At 60.7% G+C, this 13121-nt stretch overlaps 1 protein-coding gene and 2 long non-coding RNA genes across 3 annotated transcripts in view; 1 reads left to right on the top strand and 2 right to left on the bottom strand.

The window, feature by feature from the left end:
• Positions 1–13121, top strand: part of LOC147583412 (uncharacterized) — a 380385-nt gene that overhangs the window by 40276 nt on the left and 326988 nt on the right. The window lies entirely within an intron of this gene.
• The window catches only part of LOC147583421 (uncharacterized), a 192158-nt gene that overhangs the window by 119958 nt on the left and 59079 nt on the right, over positions 1–13121 (bottom strand). The gene's annotated exons all lie outside the window — the stretch shown is intronic.
• LOC147583423 (putative palmitoyltransferase ZDHHC11B) lies at positions 222–8520 on the bottom strand. Its single transcript, XM_086680443.1, has 5 exons — positions 8279–8520; positions 5069–5244; positions 4524–4625; positions 1625–1749; positions 222–694 (listed from the first exon to the last, which is right to left on the bottom strand). Exons 1-5 carry the CDS (start codon positions 8489–8491, stop codon positions 222–224), a joined length of 1089 nt encoding a protein of 362 aa, XP_086536569.1. The 5' UTR covers positions 8492–8520.

Here is a 13121-nt window from a genome sequence, read left to right as displayed (position 1 = left end):
CATGGAAAGTGGCTGCCAGGCCCGCTGTGTGCCTCGGGGGCTGCAGCGCAGTGTGCATGAGGCTGGATGTACCATGGGGTGGCCGGCCACATGCTTGTCCCCTTAGCCGGTGATGTGTTGATGAATTCCCACCAATGACACCAAAGTGCCCCAGGGAACTGGCGGGTAAGCAGCCCCATGGAATCTTCTGGAACAGCAAACCCAGGAGATTGCCTCAGTCATCAGGCATTCATGTGCAGCACATCCACGATGGTTCTGGAGCGAGCAAGTTCCCAGAGAGAAGCACCTTCGGAGACCAGGCTGCCCTCTGTTCTGCCAGCGCGTGGCAGCGAGGGCCCAGCCGACGCCCACATTGGGAGGAAGTAAGGACATGTGCTATGGAACTCGGGTGCGCTGAGGCTGCTTCTTACCATGTGCGAGCCGCATTTCAGAGTGTGTTGGGGCAATGAGAGGCCCCGTGGCCGGGAGGACCTTCGCAGGGAATCCCCAGTGCCCACCGGTGACTGTCCTGAGGCAGCGGTCACCGGCCAGCCCCTCTGCTCAGGCCATGTGTGGAGAATGTCAGGAAGGATGGCAGGCGGAGGCCTCCAGCTGGCTGTGTGCAGAGCGCAGCCGGCTCTTCCCGCTGAGCAGGGCCGGGTCTCGCTGAGACTCCCACTGTTCCCTTTTACCATGGAAATAGCCAGGATGCACTCTGGAGCAGGTGCAAGGTCAGATGGCCCATCCCACCAGGGCTCATCCAGCCCAGGTGCACTGAAGGCCTTGGGATGAAGGTGCACAGGGCATGGTGCCCTTCCAGGAAGAGGGCATGGCCGTGACGTGCTCTGGAGAGAGGCCTGGACCGGGAAAGGAAGCTTTGCTCTGAACCCTGAGGGCTGAGGTCCCCAAACACTCAGGACAGACACATGAGGTGCTCCGCTTGGGGTTCTCCCTGTGTCAGTGTCCAGGGCTGCTGTGACTGATGGCCATAGACCAGGCAGTTTCAACAGCAGAGATGAAGCCCCGAAGTCAGGGTGTTGCAGGGCCCATCTCCCTCCGAGGCCATGGGGGAGGATCTGTCCTTGGATCTTCCAGCTTCTGGGGCTCCAGGCACCCCTTGGCTTGTGGCCATGTCCCTCCAGTCTCTTATAAGGATGTTTTCACTGGATCCAGGATCCCACACATTGCCAGGTAACCCATGATCATCTCAGGATCCTTAATCACATCTGGGAGGACCCTCTCTCCAAATAAGGTCACGGTCACAGGCCCGGGGTTGCGCAGTGATGGACAGACCTTTGAGGCACATGTGTTCCCAAGGCCAGGTTCCTGGAGCCGCTCAGCAGACACCTGCAGCCACACACCACCCAGCACCTTCCCCAGGCAGCCCTGCCCTCCTGCCCCACCCTGCTCCCTGCCAAGACCAACTACTGGGTGATGGGCACGGGGCCCCAAACCTGCCTTCTGGTCCCTGGGGGACTGCTGCCCTCCCGCCCGGCCCCACAGCTCACCCAGCTAGGGGCGGGCCAGACTGACGTCCCCCAGATGGAGAGCTTTCCCTGAAAGACAGCTGGAGGGAGAGGCTACCACCACGAGTGACCCAAGAGAAAGCAACGCCAGAGAGGAGCCCCCCCCCCCCACGCCGTACCTTCATAGAGGGGATGAGGGCGCAGCACCTCTGGGTTGACTGAGTACTGGATGAAGACATATAGCAGGATGGTGATCAGGCAGAGCAGGCTGGCCGAGGCAGAAATCAGGGAGCTGAAGAAATATCTGCGGGGGGCAGAGCCAGACTCAGGGCTGGGCAAGGTGCCCCTGACCCCAAACCCAAGGCCCAGCCTTCTTCCTGTCTCCTGGCACCCGAGATGCCCAGGGGACGCCTTGAGGGCACCACCAGTTTCTGTGCCCCCCTCCCACCCCCACGTGGCAGTGAGAAGGGCCTGGCCTGGCTCCCAGGTGGGTACACGGAGGCTCCAGGCGGGTCGGGCTGCCTGCAGCTTCCTCCACACACCGCCACTGCTCACCAGGGCTCCACCGGGTCAGGATCGGGACCACCACCCCTGCCCCCCATGTTGCACGGGATCCTGGGTGCTGTGCTTCCATCCAGAAGCATGGAAGCCCAGCAGGTCGGGGAAACAGGGATGCTGGGACGGGCGTCTGGCCGGCCAGCGGCCCACAGTGCATCATCTCCACACACCCTCCCGGGGCCTGTGCACACTTGTGTGCACAAGTGACATCTTGTGCTTTGGCATTAGACCAGAATCACTCCTGTCCTCTTGCCTGTGCTCAGGACACAGAGAACAATCTAACCATCAAAAAATTAAATTCTGGTCAGCAATTCTTGGAATAATCTCCTGCTGCAAGGTCTTCCTTTGGGCTTTCTACCGTGGTGATATTTAAGGAAACTGTTTCTTTAGCATTTTCAATCTTCAGCAGTGTCTTTTATCCAGTGAAATTTATCTGACTCCATTATTCTTTTCCAGAACATCTTGAGGTTTGTTTTTGTTTTTTTTTAACACATCTTTAGGCAGAGAGCTAAAACGAGAATGTCCTCAAAGGGTCATGTGGATGTGGAGGGCAGCCTGCATTGTGGCCCCTTGTCAAAGGCCCTGGAGGGCACGTGTGCTGTGTGTCCCCGAGGTGCAGGGGGCACAAACCTGGCCCCACACCTGGCTCTGGTTCCCAGGGAGCCTGTGGTGTGCGGTGCAGCTGTTCCAGCCGACGGGCCCACCCCGCAGCAGAAGGCCCTCGGCCATCCGGTGCTGCTGGCACCAGGCCAGAGGCGGCCCTCCCGGCAGGGTGAGGGCCAAAGCCTGTCCAACTGCATGTTCGGGGCCAGAAACGTCGCTGTCGTCTCTGACTCCTGTGTCTATGGTGCCTCAGCACCCATTCCGGGCACTTCCCCTGTGAAGGCACGTCGTCTCAGGAGCTTATCACACTTTGCCAACTGTTTTGGCCAACTCGTCTTGTAAATGTAGTCATTTCCTCTTGCTTTCTCTGCCTGACGGTGGAAGGGACAGGAGGGAGTCCGGGACTCCACGTGGACAGGGGTGGCCATGCCCTCACCAAGACCCCCGCGCACATGGTGCCCTCCCTCACTTCTGCACACACTCCTTGCTGCTGCCACTGCCCAGTGGATAGGAGGGCTCCTGGGGCCCAGCCGTCCCCACCAGGAACTTCTGCAGCCTTTTGTGCCCGGAGGCCACTGTCAGGACCTCGGAACTCCACCCTGTGTGCCCTGTGGGGCCCGGTCAGCTTGGTCCTCCTCAGTGGCAGGGCCACACACCCTCGCCCATCCCAGACAGCCGACCAGACCTCAAGGCGACCAGCCTGTGGCACCAAGACCTTAAGAGGAGCATCTGGGGGAGAGAAGAGAGCCCTGCTACCGTGAGGAGGCAGCCCCCCCCCCACTCCAGCTGGCCTGGGGCTCCTCCTCTGTAGTGGAGAGGGCGACATGAGGGCTCCCAGGCCCCCAGTTCTCATTTGACTTTTCTAATGATGACAGCTTTGCATTTCCTTCTGCTCAAAGCAGCAACGCTTTTGAAGCCTGAACAATGGAGCATTTCTTGACTGGGCTGCACGGAGCATGGCCCTCCTGAACCAGGCTGCCCGGAGCACAGACCACGACGCTCCTGGACCGGGCTTCCCAGAGCACAGACCACAACCCTCCTGGACCATTGGCTGCCCGGAGCATAACCCTCCTGTCTGGCTGCATGGAGCACAACCCTCCTGGACCAGGCTGCCCGGAGCACAGACCACCACGCACCTGGACTGGGCTGCACAGAGCACAGACCATGACGCTCCATGACCAGGCTGCACGGAGCACACCTGTTATGAGTGGTGGGTGAGCAGTGGAACCCCTTGCAGCGCCATGAGCCGGCAAAGGCCACTCTGAACTAGCTGGGGGAGCCCCTGCGCCTTTCTTGGCCACTCACAGCCTGGGCCCTAGCACATGGGGTCCTGGCAAAGCCCGTGCAGGACTGAACACCTGCTCCCAGTGCAGCCTCGGCCCACATCCTCTGTGCTCTGACGGCCTCCCAGGAGAAAGCGCCCGGGTCCAGGCCAGCGGGTCAAGGACAAGTCAGCTCAGCCTGAGCCCCTCTGGATGGGGCTGGGCCTCCACATTCGGAAGGGGCTCCAGGCCAACACATTTCAGAGCCAGACAAGGAGAACAGAAAGACGTTAAGGACCGCTGTGCTGGGGACAGCACGTGACTCCCCCCACTGCCTGTGGCCCCCACCCTCTTACCCATGAGGCCCCCAGCCTGCAGGACCCCTCTCTCCGGGCCCCCTCACCCCTCCCCCTGACCAATCCCCCTCCCTCCCCCAGTCCTTTCACTTTCTCCTTCCCTAGCACCCCACCCCTCCCCCCTGCCAAGGACCTCCTCTCTCTCCACCAGGACCTCACCCCTCCCCACTTCGAGGTCCCTCCTCCCTTCCCCACCCCCGGCCCCTGCAATGCCCTTTTCCCTCTTCCCTGCTTGGTCTCCCTCTCCCTCCCCCAGGACTCTGCCCCTCCCTCCCGGACCTCCCCCTCCAGCCCCTCACCTGTAATTCCTGCCCCCTACACAGTTGTTAAGCCATTTGCAATGGTGGTCAAAGTCAAAGACACACTTGTTGCAGGCCCTACAGTGTTTAGCCTTCTGGCTCCTAGAAGGAAGAATTCACATGAGCAGCCCGTTAGCAGCATGTGTGGGAGGAAGACAGGGTCAGAAAGGAGAGACAGGTGGCAGGGAAGACCAGGCCCCAGGGGGGTTATCTTCCCTCAGACACGCCTGCCACACTGTGCCACCAGCTCCCATCCTGAGCCACAGGCCTCCCTCCCAGGCTGCCTGCTGAGCCCTCAGGGCTCCGACTAGCCCAGGTGGGGTTCCGGTGGGGGCGCTGGGACTCATCTGAGCCCTTAGATGGGTGAGGGGTCCTGCGTGTCTCAGGGCCACTGCTGGTCATTCAAGGAAAGCAGCACCGGTCAGCTGCGTGAAAACAGAAAGGCCGGGGCAGGACCTGCCTGTGCACAGCACGGAGAGGGGACGGGTCCACACGGCAGGGGCCGTGCCCTCGGGGCTGCCTGCTCCCACACCCTGGGCACTTACACGGTGACCTCACACAGGTGGCAATATTGGTTCTCGATGACACGCATGTGTTTGGATGGGTCAAAAGTGGGTACGGGCTCCAAGTAGTTCTTGAGCCGTACGTTGGTTTCAGCAGGATCGATGCAAACAGCAAGCAAGTGGACCACGAGGTGGAAACAGAAAAGCCCACCAGTCACCTGGGCGTGAGTGTGTCAAGGAACGTGCAGGCAGGCCTGGTCAACACGGCGAAGGTGCCCGCTCAAACTAGAAGCAGGACCCTGGAGGCGCCTGCTTACGGCCTGAGGGTGTGGACCCCGCGCTTCACCGAGGCAGCAAGGGAAGGCCTTCAGGGGCCAGCGGCCACCACGCTGGGTGCCGAAGTCGTGGGGGTTCTTTGGGCAGCAGAGATGCTCAGAGCACGTGCGTCGGGGGAAGAAGACAGTGTATCATCAAAAAATGAAGGAGGGGAGCAGGGAGGGCTCACACGGCCAGTCTGCACAGTCTGTCTGGGTCCCATCTTGTCTCTCCTCGCCCCTAGGCCCCTCAGGCTCTCTGGCACCCACTCCCGCCGTGGCACCCAGGGTAAAACCAGTCCCCGGGCTCCCACCCTCATCCTCCCCTTCGGGACCAACACACTGTCTGTCCCCTTGGAAACCAAACAGAAGAGGTGGAAGCCGCCTCCCTGTCAGCCCTGCCCTGCTTCCCAGGACCAGTGCTGAATGGGAGGGTTCAGGGTTTACAGGTTGGGTTCCCGGGTGTGGTTGGGGGAAATGACCCAGCCTGGGAGGCGAGGCCATGGGTGCACGGGGTTCTGCCGGGATTTGACAGGGGTGGGGGTTCGGAGCAGGGGGCTGGGGCTACTGCTCAGGCCTGCGGGAAGCCCCCTCGGGGGGTCCTCCTCAGACTTGCCAGCAGCCTCTGCTTCCGCCTCTGAGCAGCCTGGAGCTGACAGGCGGGGTCCTGCCTCCACAATGCACTAGCCTGAGTGGGAGGCTGCTTCTGGCCCAAATCGCTCATTCCTCCCTCGCCCTCCAGCCTCTAGGCACCACGTGCAGACCCAGGGCTCAGGCTGCCAGATGAAGGCATGGAGGCGATGGGGACCCAGCCCTGCTGGGGGAAGAGGGCAGGAGGAGGGCAGATGAGAATGAGCTGAGGGCCACGAGGATCAGCCCAAGCTGGTGCCCAGGCCAGGGGTGAGTGGAAGGGTGGCTGAGAACCAGCCGGGCCCTGGGGGACCTGCACGGGGGCAGGAGACTGACCAGATCCCTCAGTGCCACATAAGGGTTGTGGTGACACCAAGGCCCTTCCTGTGGCCACCGGACCCTGCAGGGCTGGGTAAGGCCTGAGCCTCCCCTGCTCTGCTGTCCCATTCAGGGTATGGGACTGTGGCCGGGTGGTCAGGGGTCTGGTCAGGCTTTGCCATCACAGCTGGAGACACCAACACAGTGCTGGTATGCCATCTCCCTGCACCTATTCCCTGAAGCCTGAGGCACTGGCTGGAGGCAAGCACTGTTTGTGTGGTTACTGGGGCAGTGGGAGCAGGTCCTGAGCAGAGGGGTCCAGCCCAGGACAAGAGGTGCAACAGGAAGGCCCCTTCCTCTGTCGCATCAGAAATAGGCAGGCAAAGTATGGGGGAGGGACTGAGGCGTTGGGGCCCTTGGAGAAATTGTAGGGGCAGCGTGGTCTGCACTATAGCCTCAAACTGGAGGCAGCAAGGCCCCTGACCTGAGCCTGATTTTCCCCACATGTCCCAACCCTGCAGGTGCTGTGGCCAGGCCACTCCCAGAACGTGTCCCCCAGGAACAGAGGGGCAGCCCCCCGCCTTGTGGTAGGCAAGCCCCCTTAAGCACGAACACGGGTTCATGACAGGTCTCCCGTGGGAGTGACACGGGTGAGCAAAAGGCCACCGCGTTTTGCCTGGCCGTTCACACCATCAGCCACTTGGCTGAGAAGTGTCAGCAGGTGGGCACCACACCAAAGTTCTGCCCCCACATTCAGATGCCCGGGTTATGGGTGTCTCTCAGGTTGCAGAGAATAACAAGAAGTAAAAGGGACAGGGTAGGAGGTCTCCAGATGCAGAAGGCCAGGCCCTGCCCTCGAGGCCTCATCCCCTTAGAGACAATCTGTGTTTGGTGAACACAGCTCCACCAGCCCAGGACACAGGCCCTCCTGACCTTCCTTTCGGGTCCTTCAGGTTCTGCGGCAGGAAGGGGTGAGGCGCCCCCCAGAGCTCCCACCGCCCGCCACCAGCCCTGCAGTCACTGAGGCTAACCTAACCAGGGGTTTTGCCTGGCCACGGCGCAGGCCCTGGGACTAAGATGGGTCACATCAGAGGCCAGTCCCTCAGCACAGGGACCCTCTGGGCCCTTCACAGGGGCAGGGCGGTGGGGGAAGCTGGCCTCTGAGGTCAGCAGGGAACCAGGGGTCCGCCTCCTCTGCTTTGTCTTCTGGAGGTGCAACGGAGACCCTGCCCTCCCTCCTCGGGGCCTGTGCGTCAGCCCCAAGTGCGTCCCTGATGCCTGCCCACCTGGCCTGAAGCCTACTCTGGTGACATGTCTGGAACCTCCTTTCCAGGCCACCACGGGGTTCACAGTCCCCACTGTGTGGCTCCTAGCAGCCGGCAGGTTTTCTCTCTGGCCTCGGCCACTCCAGGCCCGGCCAACACCCGTCACCAGACTCACTTGTTGCAAGAAGGGACACGGTTATAATCGGTGTCTTCCTTGCACCCCTGGCGTGGTTCCCCCACCAGCCAGCCTGACCCAGCCCACTGCAGACCTGCAGACAAGTGGGGCCCGCATGGGGCACCCCAGACCCTGAGAACGAACGCCATGTGAATCCCTGGGACTCAGCCTTCAGTTTCCGAGCCATCCCTGTGACCCTTCTGCGACCCTTTCCTGTCGTCCAGGCTGCCTGCCTCACCCCAAAGACCCTGGACCCCAGGCGTGCTCTCCCTGCACTGACAGCAGGCAAGCAGCAGACACTCCTGTGCTTTTAGCCCCAGCCCCAAGCCAGTGAGCCACACAGAGAAAAAACGTAAGATTTCAGGCAGCGTGGCCATGGCGGGTGTCGGGGGTAAAGAGGGGGAGTGGGGTCGCAGAATAGGGTGCGGACCCGTGGGTGACTCAGGTGTGGGGGGCTGGTAGGCATGGCAGCGCCCCGAGCCAGATCTGGGGCAGGGCCCGCGGGGAGCCTCCCTGGGACAGCAGGCACTGCTCCCACAGTGAAGGATACACCATACATGATAGAGTTCCAGTTGGGTGGCAGCAAGGGGACGAAGATACAGAAGTTGGCGAAGGCCAAGATGAACAGTATGGTCCAGAGCACCACCTGGAAGGTGTGCAGGGGCCACGACCAGCCATTCACTCTGGACCAGCGGCGGGGCGAGGCCTGTTTCCTGCTGGCTTCCCGCAGGGCCCCTCTCTGGCTCCGGCTGCACAGATCCATCTGCAAGACGGGTGGAGGGCCACCCCCACCCCCAGGGACACCGAGGAAAAGGTTGCAGGAAAAGCAGACCCTATGACCACGCAACACTTCTGTGTGCTGAAATCCTCAGGGAATCTTCTGCAAGTTTCCCTTGAGGACGTTCCTGCTCCAGGACAAAGGCCTGCTGACCAAGGGGCTTCTGGGGTCTCTGGGCACTCTGGGGACACCCAGGTTGAGCTGAGGGGCTGGGAGGGAGCCGTGGCCACTTCTGGCCAGGTGTCAGTCTGTTGGAGAAGGTGAGCCACATCACAGCCGCCCCCGGCAGAGCCGAGGGTCCTGGGGACTTTGCCTCATTAGGGCGGATTTCTGCCACTCTTCTCGGGGTGTGGGGCCAGGCAGGGCTCACCTGATCAGTGAGACCCCTGGGGGACCACAGAGACCATCCCACATGGACGGCGAGGCCAGCACCCCGGGGGTTGGAGCACAGAAAGGCACCCTGTGTTACAAACGACACAATTCCCGCACGAAAACAACATTTGGATGGAAGTACCGGCCAATGGAAAGGATGCTTCTGAAAACCAAACCCCACTAACGGGGAGGTGGGCTCTAGGGTGTAACCACAGACCTTGGCACAGGGAGGTGAAGCAGGGATGTGGGAGAAATTGGAAGTGCCATGGAGGATGGCAGTGGAGACAGCACTTATCTTGTCGAAGGAGCGAGGGGGTGCGTAGGGGACACGAGGGCACAGGGAAGGCACGGGAGGGCGCATGTCAGCCCAGGAGCCCATGGAAGGCAAGGGTGGGCCACATCCTACGGGGCTTCCCAGGACAGAAATGGTATCACTGACATGTGGAAACACTGAGGTTGCAGCTGGCGTTGGATTTGGTAAAACTTGAAACAGAGCGAGTTTTCAAGTTCTGAAAGTACTTTGAACCCGAACAAAGACAGCCAAAGTGTCACGGGAACATGGGACTGAGAGTGCACGTGTGGGGGCACCACAGCAGCACTCCTCGGAGGCCCCCCGAAAGCTTCCCTGCAGCCAATCTCAAAGCGGCACCAAGAGCAACACTCCGCAGAGGGTGAGCGCAGCCTTGGTCCCTGGGGCAGGACCACAGCGCCATGAGTGTGAGGTCACAACCACGCACACTGCCCAAGCAGCCGCGGCGGGAGGTGCACACTTACCCAGTCACCAGGAGTGGCTGCGGTGGGCACCACCAAAGTCGGGCCCCGCGGGCTCTGCAGTCATGCGAGCCGGGGGGGTCTGGAGAGAACAGCTGCAGGTGGTAGCAGGGGCCTCGCCCCGGGCCCCATGGCAGGGCAGGTGTTCGGCTCGAACACCCCCTTGGATCTTCTGGTTCGGTTTTTCAGTCTCAGAAGATTCCAGCAGTTCTCACCGGGACAAATACACAGTTACCAACAAACGCATGGGCTCCTGACTCCTGCCTAGACCAGAGGGCACAGTTAACGTGGGCTCCGCGTGTGCACAAGACACCCGTGCGGACACGTCCATCCACATGCTCACGCTCACACACCACACACGGAACACACGTGCACACGCAACACACCACACATACCACATACGTGACATACCACACACATACACCATAGAGCGCATACACACGTGGAACACACACCACAGAGACATACACATGCACCACATGTACAGCACACACACAAGACACACATGCAACATAGACACACACCACAAACACACACACACACACACACACACAGCATAGGCACACAAGATTTCTTGACTCATTTCTCGTTCCTCACATTTCTCGTGCTATTTCCTCGGCCTGGAGCCACGTCGTTCCCCACCCCCTCCGCTAATGGCCATCTCTTGCCTTTGGAGCCTGTGCCGGTGTCACTCCCTAGACGACCTCCTAACCACCCCCCTACCCCCACCAGATCTGAGCCAGTCCCCCGTCTACTCCTTCCGCAAATGCCAGGACTGTTCCTCTGGATTCAGCCTGCAGGAAGGGAACCTAACGATCTCCCTCTTGGGCAGACTCGGTGGGGCCTGGGTCCCCTCTTAGCCCAAGCTCAGTTCCTGACATTCGTTTTTCGTTACTCCTAAGGATTTAGTCCAGGTTTTGGTGTGAGATGTGTTGGAGCCGCAATGCTCCCACAAGACCATCGTCACCTCCACGTCCCCAACACAAACATGGCCGACTCACAGAAGCTTCGAGCAGAGGCTGCTGCACTGGCCCAGTGTGACTGTGGACGGTGACCCTGCCCCCTGCCAGACAGACACCGTCACACCATGCTCTCTGAACAGGGCGTCCTGGGCACACCTGCGTGTTTATGATATCACAGCCTGGCAAACGTGACCTTCTGAAACCTGACACAGGTCCTGACAGCCCCTGAATCATTATTTCATTCTGTGTCTTGCTTGGGGATGCGCACAGGTTGTGCTTCTGAGTTCTCTGGTCACAGTAGAAGCAGGAGACACCTACCTCACTGGGAGACAGAACCCGCTCCACTTCCTTCCTGGATCACAGTCTCACTTGGCCCAGGCCTGAGAAACAACAAAGGCCCAGTTGCCGTGGCAATGATGGAGCCCAAGGCGCCTCATAAAGCCAGGGCCGGCCCCACCCTGGGGCCCCCACAGCCAACGGGGGGCAGGGCGGGTCCAGCTACAGACACCCTGTAGAGAAGGCCCGGGGCCCCAACAGCCAGCTGGGGACACCCTGCAGAGAAGGCCCCCGTGGCCGGGGTGGGGCCAACTGCTGGTCTGGGTCATTCCTACATCCAGCCTGACTACCTGGGCTTCCACGTCCCCAACACATAACCCTTTGGCCCAACACACCATGCGGAGCGATCTTCAGGAGCAAAGAGTCCCTGGGGATGACAGGGACGCTGATCCTGGCAGCTTTGTCTGACCACAGGCGGGCGAGAGGAGATGGGGCCCAGGATGAGGGGCCGCAGGGAATGAGGGTGCTGGAGGCCGGTGGCCGGGCGGGGGAGGGGAGAGCGGCTGCCCCTTATGGGCCCTGCATACCAGTACCCGCCTGTGGGCAGCCCCGGGCTGGGGCCCGCACAGCTCTGCGTGCTAACCTCCACCTGGAACCACATCCCAGGGAATCCTGTGCCCAGGCCTGCCGGTCACCACTGTCCACAGCGCTACCCCAGGCCAGGCCAACATGCCACCAGAGACCCAGGGCAGAAGACAGGCTGCTTGACCAGGGTCTCAGACCCCCAAGAGCCCAGCCATCGGCACAGCAGACCACGGATGGTGGGAGATGCCAGTAACTGAACACAGTTCAAGTTCAGGGCAGGGCACCCACCAGAGTGCAGGCCTCCCACAGTGCACTCACTTTTGAGCCGCCACGTCTGACACGGCATGTGAGTGTTGGCTGTGAGGCCACCACTCCCACTGGCAGAGCTCAAGCTGCGGCAAAGTTTAGTCTTTACAGCGCTTGAAAGTGCTTTTCGGTAAATGAAGACGAGCAAGGTGTCGGCCTTCTGCATAGAACGGGCTTCCCCAGATACGCCCGTGTGCAGGCTGGTGGCCCCTCGCTGGGGTTTTTTCTGGGGCCTGTGGCCTCAACCCCTCCACTCGGCAGACCCTGAAAGAGGCACCAGGGAGTGGGGCAGGGGAGGCACTACCCCAGGGGTCCCCCGAATCTGCAGGTGGTCGGGCCTCCTGGCTGACCTGGAGCCACGGTGACCTCAGCCACTCACACCTATGAGAAATGTGCCTCCAAAAGAGACATCTTCGCTCCAAGAGAAAAACTTCTGAAGCTACAACACTAAGAAACAGACTAAAAACCAGAGCCGTAACCCCCGCCCGGGACAACCAGGACTTTTCCCACGCACAACTGCATGCCCTAAAATTCTAATGGGCCCCACTCTGTGCTGTGGGCCCCACTCTGTGGGCCCCACTCTGCAACCCACTCTTGTCCCCTCTACTGCAGTCCAGTGTCCCCTTCCCTCAACACAGACTCCCCCCTAGTTTTAGGGTGCACAGAGCACTCCACCGAGTGTGATCCTCAACCTGCCTGACAGGAAGGTCATTCACAAGCTCTGTTAACGGGCCTGCTGCAATCCCGCTGCGCACACACCTAAGCAGCCAACCCCCAAAGGGTCAGCACTGGGGCTGGGGGCAGGGATGGCGGAGGAGCGAGGTGGAGTGCGGGACAGGTAGGCGCTGGCACTCACGTGCACACACACAGGCACCAACACACACACGCCAACACATGTGCTCACACGTGTACGGACATTGACTCACACACATGCTCACACATGTGCTCACACATGCACTAGCACAATGTGCACACCCGTGCACCAGAATAAACATGTTGCACACACGTGCTCACACGTATGCTCACATGTCACATGTACTCATGTGCACACAGATGCACATACGAGACTGCACAAGCGTGCAACACTCAGACATGTGCACACTCTCCACCTCACTGGTCTTGTTTGGAGTGTGGCTTCCCACAGAAAAGGCAGCAAGATGGACCCCCATCACCTGGCACTGTCTGCCCACACAGCCCCTTCCTGGAGAGTCAACAGCATGGTTGAGGTACTGTGGTGCTCCCATGCATCCGTGGCTGACACGTGGCCACTGTGGCTCTGAGGGACCCTCCCCCTCTCAGGCCACCTGCCCCCAGTTATTCTGACCACCAAGAGCACCTGTGGG

The sequence above is a fragment of the Puma concolor genome, chromosome A2, assembly GCF_028749965.1.
Source record: "Puma concolor isolate L17-30 chromosome A2, mPumCon1.1.hap2, whole genome shotgun sequence".
NCBI lineage: Eukaryota > Metazoa > Chordata > Mammalia > Carnivora > Felidae > Puma > Puma concolor.
Note: the sequence above shows the minus strand (reverse complement) of the source record. Positions and strands in the feature narration are given on the sequence as shown.

Excerpts from the sequence above, each read along its gene's own strand:
- LOC147583423 (XM_086680443.1), bottom strand. The coding sequence starts at position 8,491 with ATGGATCTGTGCAGCCGGAGCCAGAGAGGGGCCCTGCGGGAAGCCAGC. Across the intron at positions 4,626-5,068 it reads CACCTGTGTGAGGTCACCGT|GAGCCAGAAGGCTAAACACT; the intron begins GTAAGTGCCCAG and ends TCTTCCTTCTAG. Across the intron at positions 1,750-4,523 it reads GTAGGGGGCAGGAATTACAG|ATATTTCTTCAGCTCCCTGA; the intron begins GTGAGGGGCTGG and ends TGCCCCCCGCAG.